General features: G+C 39.5%; 1 protein-coding gene across 3 annotated transcripts in view; it reads right to left on the reverse strand.

The window, feature by feature from the left end:
• The window catches only part of THRAP3 (thyroid hormone receptor associated protein 3), a 72,627-nt gene that overhangs the window by 19,840 nt on the left and 25,292 nt on the right, over nt 1-27,495 (reverse strand). For 2 of the 3 annotated variants that reach the window (XM_082415576.1, XM_082415578.1), the window contains exons 2-3: nt 24,958-25,017; nt 590-757 (exon numbers count right to left, since the gene is read on the reverse strand). In XM_082415576.1, coding sequence (XP_082271702.1) covers nt 590-726 — 137 coding nt within the window. In that variant the 5' untranslated portion in view covers nt 727-757; nt 24,958-25,017. The remainder of the gene's footprint in view (nt 1-589; nt 758-24,957; nt 25,018-27,495) is intronic. The other variant, XM_082415577.1, reaches the window with a different exon arrangement.

Below are 27,495 nucleotides of genomic sequence, written 5' to 3' on the forward strand. Positions count from 1 at the left end.
TTATTTGCACATTTACTAAGGCAAAGTGATGTCTACAATAGTGATTTTTAGGCAGTTGCAAGATGTGTTTTACTAAATAGATGCAGCTTGTTAGTAGTTGGCATATCAGGTACATATATACAAAGGACTCCCGATTAAGTTTTCTAAGGTTTAATTATTTTAGTGAGTTAACGTTTCTTTTCCTTGCAATGTTGATCATACTATTAATCCTCTTAGCTATACTTTCTTTGCTGATGATGCAAATAAACCTTGGTCCAAGCCTCCAAAAATACTTCAGTGAAAAATAATCAGGTGTAGAGATTTGAAGCAAGTAGCTTAAATAAAAATAAAATGCTCTTTCTTCCACAGTGGATGAAAAACAGTATGTGCTGGCAGGAAAGAAAAGGAATTAGGCCAACAGCATGGCAATCAAAGTTGATTTGGATTTGTAACATTTGAAGAGACCTGGAATATCTCACAGCCCAACACGCCACCTCAAGCCAACCCCGCACCTCCATTTGACACTCACAGAAAGGGTCTAACAAAAGATCTTCAGAGACCTATACTGACCGATCAATGATTACCTCATTATACAATCACACCCCCTTACCTCAGCCTGCGTTTCCTTGAACGAGAGACAGACCGACTTCTGGACCGAGACTTCGAAAACGAACGAGAACGAGATCTTGATGCAGATCTTGATCGAGAAGAGCGAGATCCAGACTTAGATTTGTTTGTTTTTGACATCTCTAAAGAGAGGGTCGCTTTTCAATTACACCTAATGTAAGAAAATAGAATCAAACAAATGAGTGAGCCCCTTTGCAAATGAGTGAGTCCCTTGAACTTCTATGGACACTTAAAAACAAACAAAAAAGATGAAATGACTGTTAAAACCAAACAAAACAAAACACTCTTTGCCCTTTTACCAAGGGGCATTTCTAAGCAGTACAATTCCGAACATACCAACCCACAGCAGCAAATGGAAAACCTGACCTGTAACTCTAACTGGGGGACACCATGAAACACAGACAAAAATGAGGAGAGCTAACGATAACCTGGGGCACACAGTCTTTTCTCAATAAGCAGACAAGTTTTGCAAACTAAGTTAACTGTTAATAAAAGTACTGAGATGACCTGAGACAGGCTTCCCAGTCCTCACAGAAGAAACTCTATGCAATGACATCTTGGTTATACAGTATGTGGCACATCTTACCATTTCCCTACTTCCTGGACCCTGAATCCATGAGGCATATCCTTAATATTTAACTTCAAAGGAAAAGGTTTAAAGTGTGAGAGATTCTGTAATCTCCTTTACACTTACAATTATGTATTACACCTATAATTATAATCATACATCTGCTCATTACATCTATAGTTATATCTTTCCATTTTGTATTTTTCTAACTTTTATCTTCTTTTTTATCAGTATTACCAAGTACCTATGTATATTATTTATCTTATCAAAGAATTAAAATCTGTTTATTTGTGCTCAAAAAAAAAAGTGTGACAGAATATTCTCAAATATTGTAATACCACAACAGGATGTACTACATCCTGTAAAATACAGGATTTTTTTTTTGGCTTCGTTGGGTCTTTGTTGCTGCGCACTGGCTTTCTCTAGTTGTGGCGAGCAGGGGCTACTCTTTGTTGCAGTGCGCGGGCTTCTCATTGCGGTGGCTTCTCTTATTGCGGAGCACGGGCTCTAGGTGCACGTGCTTCAGTAGTTGTGGCTCGCGGGCTCTAGAGCGCAGGCTCAGAAGTTGTGGCGCACAGGCTTAGCTGCTCTGCGGCATGTGGGATCTTCCTGGACCAGGGCTCGAACCCACGTCCCCTGCATTGGCAGGCAGATTCTTAACCACTGCGCCACCAGAGAAGTCCCAAAATACAGGATATTAATCCATAAACATAGGACTAAAGTAATTTATAAGGAGAAGAACCTCTACTTTCTTCTAGCCCATCACTAGCTTCAAGAGTCAACCTTCTTTCAGGGTCATTTTCCCATGAAAAAAACAAAATTGTTTTTTCCTTTTTTTTCAAAGATCAGAAAGCTAGTTAATACCCAAACCAGACCAGAACTCCAGGACTTATCCTATCACACCTCGTTGCCTCACTGCTTAACAAAAGATTCTTTTATGTAATGTTGCGCCTGGCTTATGAAGGGAAAACAATAATCAATGAACATTTCACCCTCCCCTACCTCTCAGATTTTCTTGTTATTCAGATCCCAACTCAAAAGCTATCTCCCCAGAGGTTTGCCCTGGCCACCCAATCAAAAGCAGCCACCCATTCTCTAAGGTCTAGTCCAGTACCTTGTTTTCTTCTTAGGAGCACTCAATCCAGTACTTGAAACTTGTTTACTTTGTACTTGTTTACTTTGTTTTTCCTCCTCTACCCAAGTAGGATGTAAGCTCCCACCAGCAGAAATCTCATTTTTCTTATTTACTGCTGTATCCTCAATGCCCAGAACAGCAAACACTTAAACAGTATTTTTATTAACTTATCCTCAAGGAGGATATTATTACATCCCTTTTTACAGATGTGGATACTGAGACATAAAGAAGGTAACTAACTTGCCCAAGGGCACTCAGCTTTAAGTGGCAGGGCTAGGATTTGAACCAGGTGACCTGGCTCTAAACCAGTGCTCTTAACTACCATTATACAGCCTCGCCAGAGCAGTGTCTGGCACACAGAAGGCATGCTGAGACTTGTGGGATGAATAAATGAATGCAAGTCTCCACTCCTACTGAGTTTAGGATCTGGTAAAAAGGGCAAGACAGAGACAAACTGAAAGGTGGTATCTGTTTATAATTACTATATTCAAGTTTTAGATTTGAATTTTAAGAACTTTTGGAAAGGCAAAGAAGTCCAAGAAGCTGCTTTGGCTCCAGCTCATAAGGGAAATAACCATAATCTCAGAGACATAAATTTAGAAGAAGAATGAGAAATTGCTAGGAAGCCAGAGACAAACAGTGATGAGTAAGAGATTGCTAAATGAGGATACCAAAGACCTACAGTCTAGATCCTGCCAAAAGGATCAAACTGTTACATGCTTTAGCAAGGTCAAAGATGTTTCAGTTTGGAACCAATTTTTGGAAGTAGTGTCATTATACAAAGCCAGGGTAGAGGAATAAGTTATTTGGAGATATGAGGTGGAGGTGTAAATAAGCAATTTACAGAAACTGAATATTGAAAATACATTGTTTTTCTGGTTGGCCTTCAGCATATTTGGGGATTCTCTAGGTTCATTCTTGCTAAATGGCTTTTTTCTGTTACAAGTCTAGGGGTATCTTTGCCTAGCAACTTCTCTGTCCAGTCTTCAATTTAGCTTAGGCTAGAAATAAATACCCTTTTAGATCAGTTACACAATGGGTGGACAATATCAGACTTTAAAAGGGGAGGGAATTCCCTGGTGGTCCAGTGGTTCGGAGTCCTCACTTTCACTCCGGGGGGCACAAGTTCAATCTCTGGTCGGGAAACTAAGATCCTGAAAGCCTGTGCTGCCCGGCGGGAAAAAGGGAAAAAAGAAAAAGAAAAAGAAAAAAGGAGAAGGGAGAACAAGTCAGTAGAAAAGGAAAATACTCATTTCAACTTCAAGTCACTGGAAAATTAAGAACCTAATTTTCATGAAGAGGAAGAAAAAGTTGTCATCTAAATACAGATAGAGAGACTTCCCTGGTGGTCCAGTGGCTAAGACTCCGCGCTCCCAATGCAGGAGGCCTGGGTTCAATCCCTGGTCAGGGAACTAGATCCCACATGCATGCCGCAACTAAGAGTTCGCATGCCACAACTAAGGAGCACATGTGCCACAACTAAGGAGCACACGTGCCACAACCAAGGAGCCCACTGGTAGCAACTAAGACCCAACACAACCAAATGAACAAATAGAAAGAAGGCAAAGTATTTTTTAAAAATACAGATAGAGCCAAATTTAACACTTCTACCTATATTAAATTTACTAGAATTGACAAATGTACTCAAGAGTCACAATACTGTGACACCACCCTCACTCCTAGAACTTCTTTAATGTGAACTGAAACTAATTTTAAAACATCACTATTCCCTGAGAGTTAAGAGGAATAACTTTGGATGATACAAAACCAGAGCTGGAAATAAATCAATGAATATCTTAACTCATTCAAGAGAACTCTAGAGAGTGGACAAACAATGGTAAATTAAAGTAGACTTGGTCTTTGACTCCATGGAGCTTATAATCTAGAGTTACAGATAGATAATAACCAAGTGAGCAAGCAAAAATGTAATTTCAAATTCTGGTAAGTACTAGGAAGAAGGCAAAGAGCGCATAATGTTGGCAAATTTATGAAGTGTGGTAGTGAGTTATTTAGATAGGATGGTCCAGAGGTGGCATTTAAGCTGTCACCTGAAGACTATGAAAGAGCAAGTCACACAAAAAAGGAAAAGGTCCAAAAAACCGAGAAGTCTCTTCTCCTGATATACATAAATAGATTTCATGTATATAAACATTTTATACAAACATTTTAGTGTAGGTAGGGACAACCATAACTAAAGCTATCTGATTAAATTACCAAAATTCATTCAAAACAACTGTCACTTCTACTTTGAAGACCTTTAAAACTTCATTGTGTTTACACATAGCTTTTCCCATTTCTAACATTTCTTCCATGTCCATGCTCTAAAAATAGTATGGAAAATACGACAGACAAATATCACCTTGAAAATCAACTTAGCACGTTTTACATGTTACAAGTATTGGGTTGGCCAAAGAGTTCGTTTCGGTTTTTCTTTCAGAAGTTTGGTTTCTGTTCAAATTAAAATTTCCCCCAAAGGATTTTGTTTCTTCAGCAATGACTACTCTTCCTGGACATGCTGTTTCATTCAGAATAAAATAGCCATGTTCCTACACCAGCAATATAAAAGAATCCACCTATTGAACAAGTAGTACTCAGCATGTTAGCAGGCAGAAATATAGGATCCAGTTCCTAAACTCCTAGTTAAGGGCTGGTAAGATCCAAATACCCTCAACTTTCCAACATCCTTCAGATGGCGTGGTTTCATATCCACATTATCACCCTGTTTGCCACTGAATCAATTCCAGTTTGTCCTCCTTCACTGGGATACTCAGAACTAAATGTAATTCTCCAAACTTGGCCTGTTATAAAACTATTTAGACACTACTAATGCATCCTAAGATTTCTCTTTCTGGCAGCCACACCACATGTTGATTCAGAGTGAGATGAGTCACTAGGCCCTCAAATCCTTTCTCATAAACCCTTCTTCAGCTGCAAGATATCCTCCTCCTCCATCTTGTATTTATACCACTGTTGTTCTACCCTCCCCCCTTTTTATTTAAAACCCAAGTGTAGAATTTCAAACAGCCTTCTGAAATGGTTTCAGGTATAATTCTGTCACTTGGAGGAAGGGTTCATCTTTAAACTGTTCTGCAGAGCCACGTGAGAGGGTAATTTCCAGACCCACCACCCTTTTTAAAGCCCAAGCCTTCTCCACCAAGCCACTCGTCCTTGGAAGAGCAGATACATTTTAACTTAAAAGAAAACAAAGGCCTTAAGGTATATAATTACATGGCTTTTATGTCATTAAAAATCCAGATCTTATTTTTCAACTCCAAGCAACAAGAATAATATTGGCAGCGAGGGCCAAAGCAAGCTTCTCTAAATCAAAGACTCTCAAAGGTAAGAAAGAATTCGATTACTCCTCTCCCCTTCTCACTCCAGATTAAGTTTCTTCTTAGTGTCCCTAGTGACTACGCCAGCATTGTGCTTGGCACATGGTAGGTGTCTTGCTGAATTCACCAGAAGGAACACTTCGGTAGTTAAATTTAATACTGTTTGCCCCATGTTTGGAACGCTGTGGATAGGTTACATTTGGCAGGAGACTGAGTTCCTAAAACTAAGTAGTGCCAAATACAGCTTCTCAATGGGCTGCCCTGGGGCTCCAACCTTGGCAGCCCTAAATGGTCAAGCTACTGGGTTGGCCAAAAAGTTCGTTTGGATCTTCCGTAAGATGTTACTGTTTCTTTCATAGAAAGAGGATTTACTACTAATCAAGCAAATAAAACTTTAAGGAAAACATATTACAACCTGAAAACAAAACAACAACATAAAACACACCCACAGCCTTCCTAATATGTAAAACCAATTCAAAACTAAGTCCTTTAAAGCTCTCTGAACCCATGAAAGGACACAGGAATTGAGTTGGGCCAGGGAACTATTGTGTATGGTGAACAGTCTGATCTCTGGATATCTACACCTAACTGTTTTGAATGACTCCACTGTTGTAACTTAATATCTGTGAGCAAACCATTTGTTTTTCCTTTTCTCATTTCCATTAATATCAAACTTACTATCTCACAGGATAGTCAATTTCCTCAAGAATCTTATGCACCTTAAAGAGCATAATCACAGCATTTCTCATGGTTTTAAACTCTCACTTCAATATCCACATTACAACCAATTTAAAAAGCAAACAAAGTACTAGGTTTAGTACTAGTACTAGTACCTAGTACTAGTACTAGGTTTTAAGCACCAACCTCTTTCTCTAGCACCACCTGCTTCCCTGCAGCAATGAAGCATACAGAGTTGTCTCTTTTTTTTTTTTAAATAGATCTTTATTGGAGTATAATTGCTTCACGATACTGTGTTAGTTTCTGTTGTACACCGAAGTGAATCAGCCACATGCATACATATATCCCCATATCCCCTCCCCCCCTGAGCCTCCCTCCCCCCCCCTCCCTATCCCACCCCACTAGGTCATCGAAAAGCACTGAGCTGATCTCCCTGTGCTATGCTGCTGCTTCCCACTAGCTAACTATTTTACATTCAGTAGTGTATATAAGAGTTGCCTCTATCTTATTTTCTTATGTCATTAGAATATATTAGAATATATTAACATCATGAAACTTTCATCACTAATTCTTACTCAAAGGACTCATGACTAATTCAAGGAAGAAGGAGTGTTGCAAAGGAACAACAGTTATTTTAATCTGTTTAATTTGGGTTACAGGACCCAAATAAGATCTAAGCCTAGAGAATTTCAGGACAGGATCACTAAACACCACCCTCTAAAAGTTAACTAAATGGTGACCTAAATGGGAAGGAAATCTAAAAAAGAGTGGATATATGTATACGTGTAACTGATTCAGTTTGCTGCACAGCAGAAACTAACACAACAGTGTAAAGCAACTATACTCCAATAAAAATTAATTTTAAAAAAATGAAAAATAAAAAAAAAGTAAACTAATAGTCAAAACAATGGATAAGAACAATCAACTATGGAAATCTTCCCAAGAAATAGCCTTCCAAAAAGAAATGCAAAAATCTCACCATAAGACTTAGAATCCTTTTAGGCAAGTCCCTAATTTAAGACGTAAAATTCCATAAGATACACTGACATACTGAAATGTATAACATCTATGACATGATTTTATAAACACACAAATTTTAGTAATGAATGAATACTGACGGGGAAAATGAAGCATGGGAATTTGCATCTTCTTGTAGTTCAGAGGAAAAAAAGGCTATGATTTAATGACTAAAACATACATACATACATTTATTTACTTAGGCCACACCTCGCAGCTCGTGGGATCTTAGTTCCCTGACCAGGGATTGAATCCGGGCCCTCGACAGTGAAAGCATGGAGTCCTAACCACTGGACCGCCAGAGAATTCCCCGTAACAATTATTCAAAGAAAAAATATCCACCTACAAGTAGGGGGACCAGAGAGTTCAAACCTAAAAGTTAACATACAGTATATAGTCCAATAAAAGATTATTGCCCTGCTCTGGCTGAGACAGGCTAGGGGTGGGGGTGTGACACTTGTATCTAGCAATTTAAGGTTTCCAGGATATTTGGGTTGACATGGGGAAAAGGACTTTATCAATAAATTGGGACTATCCTGAAAAACCAGGACTCATCATTTCTTCAAGGAGGACAACTCAGCTACCCTGATTTGATGGACTTACTATTTAAGAATGTCTAGCTTCTCTTGCTCTGTATTTAGAATACATTCATCAAAGATCCTTCTATTGGGTTAGCCAAAAAGTTCGTTCGGTTTTTTTCCGTAAGATGGCTCTAGTAGCACGTAGTTCTCTTTAACTTCATTCAAGACAATTCTGTTAGACTGCATGTGACAACTGTCATATCAGCGTGCATTAAAAAAAAAAAAATTATCAAAATTGGTGAACTTTTGTGTAGCCATTTTAATATTGAAGATGGAAGAAAAAAAGCAATATTTTCGGCATCTTATGCTTTATTATTTCAAGAAAGGTAAAAACGTAACTGAAACGCAAAAAAGATTTGCACAGTGTATGGAAAGGGTGCTGTGACTAATCGAACATGTCAAAAGTGGTTTGCGAAGTTTTGTGCTGGAGATTTCCTCCTGGATGATGCTCCACAGTAGGGTAAGACCAGTTGAAGTTGATAGCGATCAAATCGAGACATTAACTGAGAACAATCAACACTATACCACGAGGGAGACAGGTGACATACTCAAAATATCCAAATCAAGTGCTGAAAATCATCTGCACCAGCTTGCTTATGTTAATCGCTTTGATGTTTGGGTTCCACGTAAGTTAAGCGAAAAAAACCTTCTTAACAGTATTTCCTCATGCAACTCGCTACTTAAACATAACGAAAACAGTCCATTTTTAAAACAAATTGTGACGGGTGATGAAAAGTGGATACTGTACAATAATGTGGAATGGAAGAGATTGTGGGGCAAGTGAAATGAACCACCACCAACCAGACCAAAGGCCAGTCTTCATCCAAAGAAGGTGATGTTGTGTATATGGTGGGATTGGAAGGGAATCCTCTATTATGAGCTCCTTCCGGAACACCAAACGATTTTTTTTTAAACACTTTTTTGAGGACTTCCCTGGTGGTCCAGTGGTAAAGAATCTGCCTTCCAATGCAGGGTACATGGGTTCGATCCCTGGTCAGGGATCTAAGATCCCACATGCCGCGGGGCAACTGAGCCCACGTGCCACAACTACCTGAGCCCGCACCAGAACTAGAGAGAAGCCCGCGCACCGCAACAAGAGACCCGATGCAGCCAAAAATTTAAAAATAAAATAAATAAATACTTTTTTTGGATGCACCTCACGGCATGTGGGATCTTAGTTCCCCAACCAGGAACTGAACCCGTGCCCCTTGCATTCTTAACCACTGGACCGCCAGGGAAGTCCCAGAAAACTAAATGATTAATTCCAACAAGTACTGCTCCCAGTTAGACCGACTGAAAGTAGCACTCAACAAAAAGCATCCAGAATTAGTCAACAGAAAACGCATAATCTTCCATCAGGACAACGCAAGGCTGAATGTTTCTTTGAAAACTGTTACAGCTTGGCTGGGAAGTTCTTTTGTTTTCTTTTAAATAATAACAGTAGATCCAACCACCTTCTTCTTCTTTTTTTAAAAAATATTTATTCACTTTACTTATTCTTATTTCTCTTGGGTACATACCTAGGAGTGGTATTGCTCAGTCACATGGTAACTCTATGCTTAACTTTGTGGGGTACTGCCAGACTATATTCCAAAGCAGCTACACCATTTTACTTTCCCACCAGCAGTGTATGAGGGTTCCAATTTCTCTCCATCTCCAACACTTTATTATTGTCTTTTTTATTATAGCCATCCTAGTGGGTGTGAAGTGGTATCTCATTATGGTTTCTTTGTTTAATATTTATTTGGCTGCACCGGGTCTTAGTTGCAGCATGAGGGCTGTTAGTTGCAGCATGCGGGATGGATCTAGTTCCCTGACCAGGGATGGAACCCGGGCCCCCTGCACTGGGAGCGCAGGGTCTTAACCACTGGACCACCAGGGAAGTCCCTCATTATGGTTTTGATTTGTAATTCCCTAATGACTAACCGTGTTGACAATCTTTTCATATGTTTATTGGCTATTTGTGTATCTTAGAGAAATATCAATTCAGATCCTTTGTCCATTTTTAAGTTGAATTATTTGTCTTTTTATTATTGAGTCGTAAGGCTTTCTAAATTATGGATATAGATCCCTTATTAGACATATACTTTGCAAGAAGTTTCTCCCAATTTGTAGATTGTTCTTCCATTTTCTTGATTCTGATCTTTAAAGAAAAAGGGATTTTGTTAGTTTTTTTTAATAAAGTCTGATTTATCTTATTCTTTTGTTCCTTGTGCTTTTGGTGTCATATCTAAGGGTTTGCCCAAGGTCACAAAGATTTATTCCTAGGTTTTCTTCTAAGAATTTTATAGCTTTAGCTCTTGCATTTAGGTCCATGATCCGTTTTGATTTAAATTTTATGTTATAGTGTGAGGTAAGGGTCCAACTCCATTCTTTTGCATGTGGCTATCCAGATGTCCTAGTACCATTTGTTGAGAAGACTAGTCTTATCCTACTGAAATGTCTTGGCATCTTGGTCAAAAAAAAAAAAAAAAAAAAATCAACTGATCATAAATGTGAGGGTTTATTTCTGTATTCTCAATTTTATTCCATTGATCTGTATGTCTATGCTTATGCCAAAACCAGTTTGATTACTGTAGCCTTGTAGTACATTCTGAAATCAGAAAGCGTAGGTTTTTCAACTTCCTCCTGCTCAAAGACAATTTTGGCTATTCTGAGTCCCCGACATTTTCATATGAATTTTATTTTATTTTTTAAATTTATTTATTAATGGTTGCATTGAGTCTTTGTTGCTGCACGCAGGCTTTCTCTAGTTGCGGCGAGCAGGGGCTACTCTTCCTTGCGGTGAGCGGGCTTCTCATTGTGGTGGCTTCTCTTGTTGCACAGCACGGGCTCTAGGCGTGCGGGCTTCAGTAGTTGTGGCACAAGGGCTCAGTAGTTGTGGCTTGCGGGCTCTAGAGCGCAGGCTCAGTAGTTGTGGCACACAGGCTTAGTTGCTCCGCGGCATGTGAGATCTTCCTGGACCAGGGCTCGAACCCATGTCCCCTGCATTGGCAGGAGGACTCTTATTAACCACTGCGCCACCAGGGAAGTCCCTCATATGAATTTTAGATTCAGCACATCAATTTCTGCAAAAAAGCCAGCTGGGATTTTGACAAAAATTGTTTTGAATCTGTAGATCAATTTGGAGAAAACTGCCATCTTAACAACATGAAGTCTTCCAAACCATGAACATGTGACGTCTTTCCACAGTTTTTAGTTTTCAGAGTACAAATTTTGTGCTCATTTTGTTAAATCTATTCCTAAGTATTTTGCTCTTTTTGATGCTACTGGAAATGAACTGTTTTTCTATGTCATTTTGATTGCTCACTGCTAGTGTATAGAAATACAATTCATTCTTTTTTTAAAATAATTTTATTTATTTTTGGCTGCGTCGGGTCTCTTGCTGCACGCAGGCTTTCTCTAGTTGCGGCAAGCAGGAGCTTCTCTTGTTGCGGAGCATGGGCCCTAGGCACGCAGGTTTCAGTAGGTGTGGCACTCGGGTTCAGTAGTTGTAGCACGCAGGCTCCAGGGCACGCAAGCTTCAGTAGTTGTGGCACATGGGCTCAGTAGTTGTGGCGCACGGGCTCAGTTGCTCCGCAGCATGTGGGATCTTCCCGGACCAGGGATCGAGCCCATGTCCCCTGCATTGGCAGGCAGATTCTTAACCACTGCACCACAAGGAAGTCCCAGAGAAATACAATTCATTCTTGTATACTCATCCTGTATCCTGTAACATTACTGAATTCATTTAATAGTTCTAATAGTTTTCAGTGGATTCCTTAAGATTTTCTACATAAGATCATATCACCTGCAAAAGAGATAGTTTTACTTCTTCCTTGCCAAGTTAGATGGCTTTTATTTCATTTTCTTGCCTAACTGCCCTGGTTAGAACATCTGGTACAATGCTGAATAGAAATGACAAAAGTGAACATTCTTCTCTTGTCCCTGAACTTAGGGTGAAAACATTCAGTCTTCCGTCCACCTTTAAGTACAATGATACCTGTAGGTTTTTCACAGATGTCTAATGTCAGATTGAGGAAGTTCCCTTCTATTCCTAGTTGGTTTAATATTTTTATTATGAAAATATGTTGGATTTTTTTTTTTTACTGTATTTATTGAGATGATCAAGTAGTTTTGGTCCTTTATTCTACTGTATTACATTATTTGATTTTCAACAGTTACCATTTAACACCTGTTTTTAAAATAGGTCTTAAAATTAGTCTTTTCCCTGTTTATGGATCTCTAACATAACCTTAATAGAAGAGGAAGAGTCTCTGAGCACTGACCCCATGTAGGCCTGCACTCCCTATCCCTTGCCCAGGCCCCAGGACTGTTGTCTCTTCTCTGCCAAGAGGACAGCATACTTTTCCAGATCAGATGGCACTATATTTGGTAACTGTTACGTAACACAAGAGTGCTAACCAAATAAATTTAACAATTCAGGATACCAAACCCAGGAAGCCACAAAATTACCTGGTAAGAGATCACGTCTGATTTGTTCTCCATTTTATGCACAGTGCTTAGCCACAGAGTGGACACTTGGTATGTGCTAATGAACAGGCTCTTTCACACTTCCTCTTCATCACACAAGCAGGAATAAGAAAAGATTGGTTCACCAAATATTAACAATACAATCCAAGAAAAAAATTAAGTATGTATCACAGTCCTAATCACTACAGCTAAACTAAAAGTTGAGCTCATTTGTATTCCTTGTGCATTTTCCTCAAAGGCAGAGAAGGCCAAACTGATCTCAATGTTAGGGAGACACACTTCATTTAGTAGTGCCAGGTTAGAGTGAAACTCCACCGCCAGCAAGTCCAGTCAAGACAGCCCTGCTCTCAACAGTCACTAAAGGCAAGAAGCAGAAAATTCTTGGTGAACAAAATGACTGAAATAAAGAAGAGACAGATCCAAAAATCAGCCAAGAAAGAAATTCACCATTCATAAAGGGTTGTAGGCAAAGGAGGGGGCCTGACTGTGTGCTCTGTGTGCCTCTGGATAGTTAGGGGCAGGAAAGCAGAACTCAGGTGAAATACTAAGCATGTTTACTATTTTATGCTTTCCTCTGGAGATTATCCTCTCCTGAGCAAAAGAGGGAGGGAAAGGGAAACAGAATCAAGAGCAGCTGTAGGTATCTCTAGGGAAACACTTTTCCAAGACTTCACACCACCCCCCCAACATCCCCGAAGAAATCAAATCAGAGACCCCTTGCTGACAGTTACTCTATTCAGCAGCTCTCTTAAACTGTTAAATAAATCCATAACTATAACACTAATTTCTGAGGTCTTAAGATTCACAGAGGCAAATACCTACATGTGCGCTGAGCACCCTCCTAAAAGGAGAGGAAGGTCCTTTGGGGAGAACGGCAATTTTATTGCTTAAACAACTTAAGGATATAATAAAAGTTTGCCCTTGCCTATGTTACAAAATCATAGCTATTCTGGAGTTTAGTACTAAAATTCTTAAACTTTAAACATTGTATTCTATGTAATTTGGTAGAACTTGTTTTTAAAATGAGTAATATGTAGGTACAGATGTACATATAAGACATATCTACATAAGCACATGCAGCAAACTATTAATAGTGGTTACCTCTGTGGAGCAGAAAGGAAGACATACATGAAGAGGAAGGGGGCAGGAGAAGGGAAAGACATGAAATGGGGCAGACAGGATAAGAGCATGTGCTTCTTACTTTACATATAAATTTTTTTAGCTAGTGAGTTTACAGGTAACTTCCCCCTAACAGTCTTTTACAAAGTTGTTGACATTCATAGCGTTAATGGTGTTAATTCTTTTCATGTGGAATCAAACATCTACCTACTTTCTTCTGAGATATTTTAAAAATCTAGACTAGTAATTTCCACAAGACCCTAAATATAAATAAAACTGTACTTTATTCAAAGTCCATTTCAGGAAAACTTTATTACAATGGAATTTTTTCCCTCTTTTATGACTTTAAAGAAGGTTAAGAAAGGCCAGGCCAGCCTTATAGCCAACTGGGCTCTTTTTTTTTTTTTTTTTTTTAGTGTTTTTATTATGGAGGCATTGATTCAAACATACACAAAAGTAGAAAAGAACAGTGTAAGGAACCCAAGTACATCCGTCATCCAGCTTAAAAAATTATCAACTCTTTGCAGGTGGGCTCAATTCATGGTCAAAATCCTAATAAGTCTGGGTGGATATAGCCAGTCTCTGCAGCTATTTCCCCATACCTTTTCCATAAAAAAATATTAGAGAATCCTTCCATTAAAAAATCCAGACGTGCGAGAGTTCCCTGGTGGTCTAGCAGTGAGGATTTGGCGCTTTCACTGCGGAGGACTGGGTTCAATCCCTGGTCGGGGAACTGAGATCCCGCAAGCCGAGCAGTGAAAAAAACAAAAAACAAAAAAAAAACCAGACATGCAATGAGGGGACCCAAAAGGCTCACCTCCACATGCTTCTCCATGTGTGCTCTGCAAATAAGTCTAAAAGGAGAATCAATTATCAGCAAATAACAATGACTCTGATTTCAGTTCAAACACATTTAAAGTAAATTCCAAAGTGCAACCTTAAACTACCTCCTAATTACAGGACATGAGTAGTCCAAAATACCATTCCCATTGTGGGCTGTTTCAGCAACTTGTTTTTAGAAGTGTGACTACTTCATAACAACTGAGAAATTATTATGAGAGGGGAGAAAATACACATTAATAAACTACATTTTGGGGTTAGCAAGCTAAAAACAGCTAAAGCTTCTAATTCTGTGGAGTCCAAAAGCCACTGTAAAAATTGTGAGCTCAGTTCAACTGTTTATTTGGCATTTGGGGGATTATCTGACATTGTAATTTTTTTACCAGTGTGCTTTTATCCTAGCCTTACTATCAACTTCCCTGAAAATAACCTTTTTATTAATGACAGCGTATATTTTAGTTAACTTATGCTAATAATGGACATGTTTACAAAACAAATTCTCAATTGTTCTTCCTATTGGTTATTGTCAGGCTGGAAAGAATTCAGAGCAACCAGCTCCGAAAACTTCACAGAAACAATTCAGCACAGGGACCCCTGTGTTCAGAAACTGGAGAGTGAAGGGAAGCAAATAAAGCCCACACCCTCAGGGAAACAGTATCTGGCCTTCGGTTCTTGAGTCAAGTAACTACAGCAACAAAAGGCCCAACTCTGTATACTGTTTTCACTACGTAAAAAAAACTAACTCATGTTAGTTATCCATTGACACACAGATAATTTTTCTAAGTGAGTATTAAGAAGCTTCCCTGAGGGTAAGCTCTGAAGCATTTATTGGGCTGGCCAAAAAATTCGTTCAGTTAATGAATAAACTGTTCGATAAAGTTGGTGGTGAAAATGAAAAATGTACTTAAAACCGAATGAAATTTTTGGCCAACCCAATAGATTAAAAGTACATCAATTAAGGAATGGCAAGCCTCACATAAAAATACGCATGGATAATTTATAATAATAAAAGAGCTTTTTTCCCCTAGGTCAAGAACACTGCCAGTGTGGGAAGTACTGGCCAGCTGGATAAGCCAGCTCTTATCCACAAAGGTTCAATTCCAAGTCCTCCAAAAGTCAATCTCTGTCCTTCCTTTGCCAGCCCTGATTTCTTTGGACAGCAAACAGGAGCACTGTGTTATTTGTCTCTTAGAAAATTCATAATAAACTGCACAGCAAAAACAGGAAAAAAAAATGAAGACTCTTTGCCATCACTTCAAACTTGAGGAAAGTAAGTAATTCCTTTCTAACAGTATTGCTACTTATGTTGGATGCTTTGGGCTCCCAAATGCAAAACAGACCTGTTCTGACAGAGTTCTTTTCCAAAAGCCACCAGATACCTGTATTCTGTGGGTGGGCGTGGGGACTGTGGGCTCCTGTCTAACCAGCAGGGTGCCCATCCTACCTCAGAGTCTTCTTGACTTCCCTCCTTTCGAGCCCAAGCACCAGTCATCAACTAATAAATAACAGATGTTATTCTAGCCTCCTGTTTGGCTGATGCAAACTGCTTTCTTCCCTCTCTTATCAGGACCTCTGATCAGGGCAGAACTGATCTTCTTCACTGCCACTGGTGAGCAATGAAACGCTAAAAATAAGTAAATAAATAATGGGCACCTTAAATGAGAGAAATTTACCAAAACTAAACTCATGCTCCTAATAAATGCAAAACCCCTTATTTGAAGGAGGTGTTTTTAACCTCTCTGTGCCTATTTTTCGTCAATAAAATGAGGATTTGGAACAGCTCTACCAATGGCAAAAAGAACTTAGAACGTTTACACAAACTGAGAAGGACATTCTTCATCGTTACTTCAGCCATATCCTAAAAATGGAATTAAGTGGTGAGGGTTAAACTTTTTGCTTTTAGGGCTTCCCTGGTGGCGCAGTGGTTAAGAATCCGCCTGCCAATGCAGGGGACACAGGTTTGAGCCCTGGTCTGGGGAAAATCCCACATGCCGCGGAGCAACTAAGCCCGTGCACCCAACTACTGAGCCTGCGCTCTAGAGCCCACGAACCACGACTACTGAGCCTGCATGCCACAAATGCTGAAGCCCGCGTGCCTAGAGCCCGTGCTCCACAACACGAGAAGCCACAGCAATGAGAAGCCTGCGCACCACAATGAAGAGTAGCCCCTGCTCGCCACAACTAAAGAAAGCCCGTGCGCAGCAACGAAGACCTGACACAGCCAAAAATAAATTTATTTTAAAAAAATTTTTTTGCTTTTAAAAAAGAATCATCCTCCACTTCCATCCTATCAACTCTGAAATTTACTGTAGAAGAAATCATTTAAGATTCATAACATATTCTACCGCTTTATAAAAACCAGTGCATCTGCCCGAAAATAGCTGACCAGGGACTTGATTACTTACCTTCTGACTATACTTAAACTATCACTTGCATGGGGGCAATTCACCTACACCAAATTCAGGCAGCACCAACCTCACTTGGGAAAGAGGAGTTTCCAGAGCGAGTCAGGGCTCTGCAAGACTCCTGTCAGGCTGAGGGACACTGCCGCTAGCTTCTTTCCATCACACAGCCAGCAAGAGGTCACATTTCCTTCCTGCTCTTCAGAGACTGAATTAGTTTCTCTGTCCCAAAGACATGGCAAACTCCACCGCTTCCATCTTTCATTTTTTAAAGGAACAGGACCACTATTTCTCAGTAACTTGGAAAGGTAGGAAAAATTCAGTGAGATAGCTATTTTCCATATGGCACAGAATACAGCATGCCACTAATTATTTCAGGCCTGATTTCCACAAAGGAATAAGAGTTTCATAAATGTTTCTCTTTCTTTGTGTTTTGTTTTTTTAAAAAAACACCAAAGAAAAGATTGAATAATTTAAGATCAAAATGACAAATCTTTGCTGGGAAACCCCTTTATTCATTCTTTCCATCAAACTGCTGTTTCTCCCCCAATCAGAAATAAAAACATAGGAAAATCTTAAGATAGCTGGGATATTATGTAATAGTCATAGAAAGCAACATAATTTAATCAATCAATGCTGGAAAATTCTGAAAAATACACACAAGTAATAAACTTAGGTCTCAAGCCACCAGTCTGAAAAAAGCTAGTAAAAGAAAATATATGCAAGCAATTTTACACACCAATTTCTTCTATTATAAGTATGCCTCCTACAAGGTGGTAAACTCAACTTCATCTGCCTGCACTGTGTTTTAAATATACGGTTTATCTAATAGCAAAAGGAAGTGACTTGGAATAAGAGAGGCATTCTGGGGGACTTTAAGAATTAACAGTCTTTGTAGATTTCAGTTTATTCATTTGTTAAAAGTGGTTAATACCGAACATACAACTTAACTTCTAAAGTTTCAGGGGACTTCCCTGGTTGCCCAGTGGCTAAGACTCCGCACCCCCAATGCAGGGGGCCTGGGTTCAATCCCTAGTCAGGGAACTAGATCCCACATGCCGCAACTAAAAGTTCACAAGCCACAACTGAAAAAAAAAGATCCTGCATGCCGCAACTAAAAGATCCCGTGTGCCGCAACGAAGACCTGGTGCAGCCAAATAAATAAATAAATAAAGTTTCAGCTTAGTAGACTGGGCTTCATAAACATAAATAGGACTTCGCACCAAGCGCTGGTTACTGGAAAAGTAAATACACAATCATTTCACAATTTTTAAAATAGTTTTGCTTTCTCATTAAAGCAGGTTTCACAATCTCTGTACTTTACTTTGGTAAGATTATTGTGAGTATACTCTCCCAAAAAATACCATGGCCCAACAAGTACCGAGAGCATGTTTCTGTTCATTCTATCAGATTTTATTGAACTTACTCCATGCTAAGCACTCTGCTGGATGCAGAAAACAAGAAAATCCTGTTGTAATTATAGGTAGAAAATATCTTTTCAGGCTCATAATGTGACTTGGGAAGTTTTCTTTTGCTTGTACTAAAGTCAGAAAGGAGGTCACTAGTTTTGAAATCTTTTCCAAGTCATATCCCCTCCCCGAACTGAAGTTTTTTTATGTGTTAAAAATAGGGCTTACACTTTAGTTAATAATAGTGTATCAATATTGGTTCATTAACTGTGACAAATGTACCATTCTAATGTAAGATGTTAATAATAGAAGAAATTGGGCATAGGAAATATCGGGACTGTTACAGGTTAAACTGTGTCTCCCTAACCCTAAAATGTACATACTGAAGTTCTAACACCAAGCACCTCAGAACGTGACCTCATTTGGAGACAGGGTCTTTACAGATATGACTGGTATCCTTATAAAAGGGGAAATCTGGACACAGAGATACGTGGCGAGAAGACGATATGAAGAGAAATAGGGAGAAGACAGCCATCTAATACAAGCCGACGAGAGAGACCTTGGAAGAGACCCTTCCCTCACAGGTCTCAGAAGGAACCAATCCTGCCAACCTCTTTTTTTTTTTTTTAATATAAATTTTTTTTTTTTGGCTGCACTGGGTCTTCGTTGCTGTGCGCGGGCTTTCTCTAGTTGTGGCGAGCGGGGGCTACTCTTAGTTGTGGTGCGCAGGCTTCTCACTGCAGTGGCTTCTCTTGTTGCGGAGCATGGGCTCTAGGCGCACGGACTTCAGTAGTCGTGGCACATGGGCTCAGTAGTTGTGGCTCACGGACTTAGTTGCTCCGCGGCATGTGGGATCTTCCTGGACCAGGGCTCGAACCCGTGTCCCCTGCATTGGCAGGCGGATTCTTAACCACTGTGCCACCAGGGAAGCCCCTGCCAACCTCTTGATTTTTGTACTTCTAGCCTTCAGATCTGTGGGACGATATATTGCTGTTGCTTAAGCCGCCCAGTTTGTGATACTTTGTTATGGCAGCCCTAGCAAACTAATACAGGAATTCTGTACAATCCTTGCAATTTTCTGTAAATCTTAAACTATTCTCAAACAAAAAGTTTATTAAAAAAAAAAAAAAAGACAGGGGTAATGGTGCCCACATCTCACAATTATGAGAAGACCAAAGTAGACAGATAATTGGGAAATCCCTGCTCAGTGGAAAGAGAATCCATAATCCCAATACACAGTAAGCAAACAGCTAGGACTAGAATCCAGGTTTCATTTAGTGTTTTCCATAATATAATGTTATTTCAAGATGGGCATATAAAGGTGGGTGTAAGTGAGGGACTATGACGAAGCAAATTATCAATCTGAAATGCCCTGTCCCAAATGAACAGAACCTCAGAGAGTCACTTTATAATACTGGGCTAGGTTCTGCAGTGAGTAGTGGCTTTGGCACCAAAAAAATAACTGGGTTCAAATCTTGGCTCCTCCACCCATTAGCTGGACAAGATACTTACTCTCTCAATCTTCCAAACATGACCTACACCTCACAAGACTGCCACGGGAATTAAAAAGTGTACGTAAACGCCTGCCATTCAACATGTGACTTCACACCTTAAGCTATGTTTAGCTACAACCCTAGAGTGGTGAGAGGGAGATATTTAGCAACTTCTCTGAGAGCAAACAGATTTCACCACTGATTCTATTTTCCTGCTATTAGTAAGCAATCAGGTATCTTCCTACACAAAACAATAATGTGTTTTATAACTTTATTAGCTAAACTGGCATGTGTTGCACTGAAGAGGTGCAGAGAAGCAAAAAAAGGTCAAATTCTAGGGTCCTGACCTTTGTAGAATAAATCCCTTTGCTGCTGGATGGTAGCAGGGAAAAATCAACAGCAAACTGAGGGGCCTTTCATTTGGAACTTACTCATCTAATATTCCCAATGTAGGCAACTTGTGGTATCTTCTCCTGAGAATTTGCTCAATGGGTGTCTATTAGGCTCAGGATCATCTATGCAATTAACCTTTCATCATTAGAGAAATAGAATGAACAGCACAGACAGCAACTTAAATAATCTTCGATTCACCCCAGAGGCTCCTCTCCTATATCCCTAGGGTAGGCTGACAGCAATTTTAGTTACTGTTTTAAATGTGTTACCATTGGGGAATATATCCTTCCCATTTTTCAAAGGAACTCTCAGCTTTCCTGACTTAATAAAGATACTACAGGGCTTCCCTGGTGGCGCAGTGGTTGAGAATCTGCCTGCCAATGCAGGGGACACGGGTTCGAGCCCTGGTCTGGGAAGATCCCACATGCCGCGGAGCAACTAGGCCCATGAGCCACAACTACTGAGCCTGTGCGTCTGGAGCCTGTGCTCCGCAACAAGAGAGGCCGCAACAGTTAGAGGCCCGCGCAACGCGATGAGGAGTGGCCCCCGCTCGCCGCAACTAGAGAAAGCCCTCGCACAGAAACGAAGACCCAGCACAGCCAAAAATAAAATAAATAAATAAAATTTAAAAAAAAAAGATACTACAGGCTATGTTAACTAATCACCTATGGCCTCCTTCCAGCTCTCATTATGATAAACCTTTTTAAAAACTAAGTTTAACAGCCAATCATGACACAACTATTTTTTAAATTAAGTTATTATTACTAAGACCTTGGGCTGAACCAGTGGTACATATTGCAATCACCTACAGAGCTTTTTAAAAAGTCCATCTATCAAGATTCTTATTCAGGAAACCAGGACAGGAATTCCAATCCACTGGTTTACGGACATTCTTTACAGATTCCAAGGACTAGGACTGTGTTCTCTCTTCATCCCACCATCGATACACAGAAAGCCACTGCTTACACGGAGTTGTACATAAAGTTTGTTCTACATAAGGTCTGTTTACAACTCTCTTAGGAGATAAGCTGTTTGACATCTTTTACAGACGTTAGCCTTTTGGGGATAAAATCAGCTTCCCCAAACAGGTCTATCACACAGAGGTTTAGAGGAGGGAAAAATGTATGTTTTTAAATTTATTTCCTTATATGTTAAACCATCACTGCTTTGAATCATGTTCACAACATGGCAGGGTATCTTTCAATAACTAGATCATATCAATTTATCCATTCCTTCAGAAGTATGAACCCTAAGAGCTGCAGTGTCCCATACACATGTAGCTACCGTGCAACTGAAATGTGGCTGGCCTGAACTGGGATGAGCTATAGGTATAAAATACAGGATTTCAAAGACTTAGTACAAAACCCAGAACGTAAAATACTTCATTAAGGATTTCTTATATTAATTACATGTTGAAATGAGAATGTGTTGGATATATTAAATTACATAAAATATATCATTAAAATTAATTTCATCTGCTTCTTTTTATTTATTTTCTTAATGTGGATGCTAGGAAATTTGAAATTACATGTGGCACACTGGACTTCTCTTGGATGGCACTGTCGTAAAGGACAACAATGACTGTCTTTTCAAATGCTCAAGTTTTGAACCTTATCGAATATTAGTCACTTTTTTTTAATTAATTAATTTATTTATTTATGGCTGTGTTGGATCTTCATTTCTGTGCGAGGGCTTTCTCTAGTTGTGGCAAGCGGGGGCCACTCTTCATCGCGGTGCACAGGCCTCTCACTATCGCGGCCTCTCTTGTTGCGGAGCAACACGCAGGCTCAGTAATTGTGGCTCACAGGCCCAGTTTCTCCGCGGCATGTGGGATCTTCCCAGACCAGGGCTCGAACCCGTGCCCCCTGCATTGGCAGGCAGATTCTCGACCACTGCGCCACCAGGGAAGCCCTATTAGTCATTTTTAAATTCATCATTTATTTTTTGCAGTTTCTAGTCTTCATCCACTAAGACTTTCCTGTTGAGATATAACCACCTGATGTCTTTCCATTTATATCTACACTTTACCAGATAAGTTGAGGGGGAAAAAAAGAGATGTCTTAAATACACACACAACTCTACATAAGAAACCAAAAATAATTTCAAGATCTGCTATCATTCTGGACCTTACCAGTCACCTGAGTCTACAAAAGAAATCAAGAACCCAACCTGTTGCTTCTAAATATAAAACGAATTCATTAAGGCACTATTCAAAGCTATCTAAATTTAGAGACCACTCAACTATCCCAACCGCAGATAGATCCAGACACTGAACCAGAACTCAGTTCAGATACATATGATCAGTGCAACTCCCCTCTCTGGCTCATAAGGAACAGCATATTAACTACATAGACAAATAGGTCTAATTATTTTCTGGAACATCTTGTATTTGTTTTGTTTTTTTTTTAAAGGAACAAAATTGAAATCATCAGATTTATATATGAAAGCTCCAGCTTGCCATAATTTCAAGATTCTAAATGATCTGACTCTTGCCTACTCCAACATCATCTCAAACCACTCTCTCCTGATTCAATCCCTCTACCGGAGTCATAAAGGCCTTCTTTCTGTTCCTTGAACACTTACAAGCACTTATAGTCTCAGCACCTTTATACTTGCAGTTCTCGCTACATGAACACCCTTCTGCAGTCTAAAGCATGGTTGGCTCCTTTCTCATCCTTCAGATCTCAGCTTGTCACCTAACTCGAAAAGGTATTCCTTAGCATTCTACCTAATGACACCTCACTGTTATCTTGCAGTCGTATTTCTTTCCTACACTTAGGAAATCTGAAACTATGGTATCTGCCTTCCCAAACTAGAATGTAAGCTCCCCAAGAATGGGGGTCCTGTTTGTCTTGCTCATTGCCGGTTATCCCTAGCAACAGAGAACAGGCACAGTAACACGCACTCAAGCGTCTACTGACTGAATTAATCAAAAAATCAAAAGCAGCTTTAAAAGACAAAGGATCTTAGAGGGGAAAATCCAGTATACTTATTTTTTAAATTATGCAACTGGCTTCCTATGTACATGTCCTTCTAGTCTTTGTTTTCTAGTTTCCAATACTTAAGTCTCTTGAAGAACTGTCATAGTTCCACGTGGTGAAAAATAAGAAGTATGGAAATATCAATTATATTTTGCTTGCTGAGTCTGGAGAGAGAAGAAACGCTTGTATCACTAAGTATTTAAAGATGAAATAAGGCAACAACAATAAAAACACTGAGTATTAGTGAATAGTTGGGACAACTGATTAATGACTTAATACAAAATGTTAGATTCCTTCTTCTTACCATAAACAAAACCAAAAAAAGGTAGGAAAAATCATCAGGATGATGATGCTGTGATAACACCCCAGCTGCCTAGAGCACACGTTCAGAATGAAGCAGATTAGAAAATACCTCTAAGGGGACCTCCCTGGTGACGCAGTGGTTAGGACTCCGCAGTCCCAATGCGAGGGGCCTGGGTTCAATCCCTGGTTGGGGAACTAGATCCCACATGCATGCTGCAACTAAGTGTTCACATGCCACAACTAAGGAGCTGGTGAGCCACAACTAAAAGGAGCCCTCAAGCCGCAACTAAGGAGCCCGCCTGCCACAAGACCAGGTGCAACCAAATAAATAAATATTTTTTTTAAAAAAAGAAAATATCTCTAAGATAAAATTTATAATATAACCAAAATGCTTAAAGTATTGAGGAAGAATTTACACTTCTGGGTAGAGTTTAGAAAGAAATTACTGATAAGAACATAGAAACTAAACAAAACAGACCAGAAAAAGATAATTATTAACAATAGAGAAAACAAAAAGTTGTACAGAAAAAAGAAAATTAACCATAACATACGACATTTGTCTGTGAACAAGCTATACATAACCTTAATATTGTTAACAGTGAATACTGCTCTAACCAAAATTCAATTACAACCAGAGTGACAATAAATGTGGACATGTGAGGTGGTCAGAGAATTCTACCACTATCCAAAGTAGAAAGTTAATAGATAATACCCAAAACTGGAAAATCCGTAAGTAACAAAATAAGCTTATTATTTTAGAGGTAATACCAAAAGAAACAGTAAAGAGTTGGAAATGATTGCTTCTAGGGACTGAAAAAGGGGCGGGAGGGACTGTTTTTCATAAAAAGCCCTGTTGAGCTGATGGTCTGACATGACTACGTACATGGTTTTTGTACATGTATTAATAAAAAGTAAAACAAAAAATGTTTAAATAAATATATAAAATGTTTTTTAAAATTTAAGAGAAGAAACTGTACTATGGGGGGAAATCAACTGTATGCATAAATTTATTCATGTCCATCACACAGTTACCTAACACATGGAAAAATGAGAGAAAAGCCTAAATGTTTACCAAAAAGGAACTAGTTAGATAAATTATATGGCACATCCAATGATGAAATGCCATGAGTCATTTAAAAATGCAAACAGAGAAAACTTTTCTTGTTAACAAGAACCAAGTGACAAAAAAGCACAACTCCAGTTTTGATTATATACACACATATCAGAGTAACATATGCACGACAAGGGACTGTTCACCAAACTATTAACAGTGACTATATATGTGTCAAGTTTATGGCTGATATTTTTCAGTATGTCCAAGTGAATAAACATGTGTTATTTAAAAACTCAGAAGTTAGTTAAAATAAGAAAGTAACTGCTGATTCTACAACTTGGGATGGAATCAGAGAGGAAAGCAAGGCTACTTTATTAGCCTGTTTCAGTTTTTTAAACTGAAAGATAAATATTGCTTAATAAGAACCCAGAACTTCCATTAAGGAATCTTCTGGATAAACAACATAAGACTGGCTTTATAAGCCAGTGAAGTTATTATTAGTTCCTTTTACCAACATGCATTTACCTTATTGAACAATGATTCGACTTGCACCAGACCCCAAACAGACACTACCTCAAAGAATACTGGCAGTGCCGCACTGGCTTCTCCAATTTACAAAGTCAGGATACAACTCTGGAATGAGAAGAAATAAGCAGTGATAAAATAGCTACCCAAACCTTGCAGATTGCATCTTGAAATACAGATGCTTGGAATCTATAAGCAGAAACTCTCCTCTAGCCCTCAACTTAACTCCAAGTGGACACAGGATTCTCTCCCAAAGTATACTGGCCTGAGGGTCTCTCGTACTCATTTTCATCCACCCAACCTCCTACAGTAAGGTTGGAAAGTATGGAAAGCTAAAACCTTCCTCTTGTAACCTGATACTTCCACTGGCAATATTTCAGGTGCTATGGTCTGCATTATACAAGTTTAACTTGCAAACTCCATAATTCAACCTAGAGAATAACTTCAGAAGAATTAGATGCTTGAAACAAAAAACTTTCAAGTATGCTGAACTAAATTTAACAAATACATTTCAAGTTAAAGTAACTCCCCACACTCATCCCTCAAAGCACAAAAAAACCCTTCAGATCCAGTTGTTTAAATATTCCCAGATCCAAATACTACTAACATGGCCATATAGCAAAGCAATGTAGTATTATCCCAAACAAACAGGAAAACAAAGTTCCAAGATCAGCAAGCTCAGTATGTAATTAACATCCTCACATCTAGATTAAAGTTTTTTTGTTCATTCATAAATACTGTAAAGTAGGAAGGCACCTAGGAATTAAATAATCTGAAGATGCAGTCTTGGCATTAATCTTCTCTTTTTTCACTTATTCATTGACTCAATCAAGGATACCCACCTTAGCTTTCTCTGAAACCTGTGGTTTGCACATAGCTGAATCCTTGCCTATCTAGCCAGGAGAGAAAAGAATGCATTTCCTTAAGCTATAGTCTCTCAGTAGTGGGGAGCCCTCAACTCCCCTCTCAGCAAACTCCTACTCATTCTTACGAGGGTCTCCTTCCCCAGCAAGCTGTCCCTGGCTCACCCAGGCTGGGTTAGGTATTGCTTCTCTGTTACCCTAGACACGGTTCTCCTTACACGCATTTCATTATGTCTGTTAATATGTCAACTTACCTCACAAGGCTGCAAACTCTATATACCTAACACTGATATGTGTCCACTGAATAAACTGAATACACAAGCAATAAACTCTTGACCTATACCAAAGGTTATCAGGTAATTAACATTACAAAGAGGCAACAAAAACCTACTGTTAAAACTAAGACTTATCCAGATGAAATTACTATTCAGTCAGACCATTTGGCAAATTAATGACAATGTTGGTATATATTCGTTTAGTTGATAAATAGCAAAAATATAGCACTTACAAAAACTCATTCTTCCACAATACTTTTGCATATATTCTTGCAAGTCATTCTGGGAACTCATCCTAGGTTTCATCAACCGAAACTTCTTTCCCTGTTTGTAACTGCAGAGGCACAGGGGCTCACATCGGTCAGCTTGAGGGAACCCCCGATGACTGCTACAAAACTGGGAACCGCTTACTCTACAATGCACTAATTAAAGAACTATTCCAATACATCCACCTTTAAAATTCTAGCCAGTTAACAAACACACACACACAATCTTCCTTTTTCTACCCCATCATGTTTCTTCCCTATTAACTAACCTCTTCTCCGACACTGGCAAGAATTTTCTCATCACAACAAATCTTCAATTTTCCATCGTTGCAATGGGTGGAGAAGCAAATCTGAGGCTCTGACCCTTAGTTATTCTATGACAGCAAGGAGACACCTGAAGCCCTAAGTCACCTGCCACCAGTTTTTATGCACCCCCAAACTTGTCCTGCTTGAGTCATCGGGACAGTGATAGGCATGCTTTTCAGCCTCATTCTCCTGACCCGTCTTTCGTCAGATACCAGTATATTAGCAAGGACACCACAGCACTACCGACAATATATCTTTTCCCCTTCTACACAATTTCCATTTTAACTGTCCACTTACTTCAACAAAAAATTTATGAAGTACCTACTACATTGCCAGGTACTGTTTTAGGCAACAGAGATTCAGCAATTAAAAATCTCCTCAGGGACTTCCCTGGTGGCCCAGTGGTTAAGAATCCGCCTGCCAATGCAGGAGATACGGGTTTCATCCCTGGTCCGGGAACATCCCACATGCCTTGGAACAACTAAGCCCGCGAGCCACACCTACTGAAGCCCGCACGCCTAGAGCCTGTGCTCCACAACGAGAGAAGCCACCTCGATGAGAAGCCAGCGCACCGCAACGAAGAGTAGCCCCCGCTCACTGCAACTAGAGAAAGCTGGCGCACAGCAACGAAGACCCAACACAGGCAAAAATAAATAAATTTTAAAAATATCTCTTCATTCCTGGAGCTTATATTCTAAGGGGCAGATGGGAGCACAGGAGGAATAAGAGTTACTCTTTTATGTAATGTGGTCAGAGAAGGCAAAGACGAACAGAAACAGTATGCTGTACTTTATCTGAAGGCAAAAGGGACCAAATAGAGGAAAGAACAAGTGCAAAGACCCTGCGGAGGGAACATGCCTGGTGTATCTGATGAAG

Source organism: Balaenoptera physalus (assembly GCF_965194825.1).
Source record: "Balaenoptera physalus genome assembly, chromosome: 1".
Classification (NCBI taxonomy): Eukaryota; Metazoa; Chordata; class Mammalia; order Artiodactyla; family Balaenopteridae; genus Balaenoptera; species Balaenoptera physalus.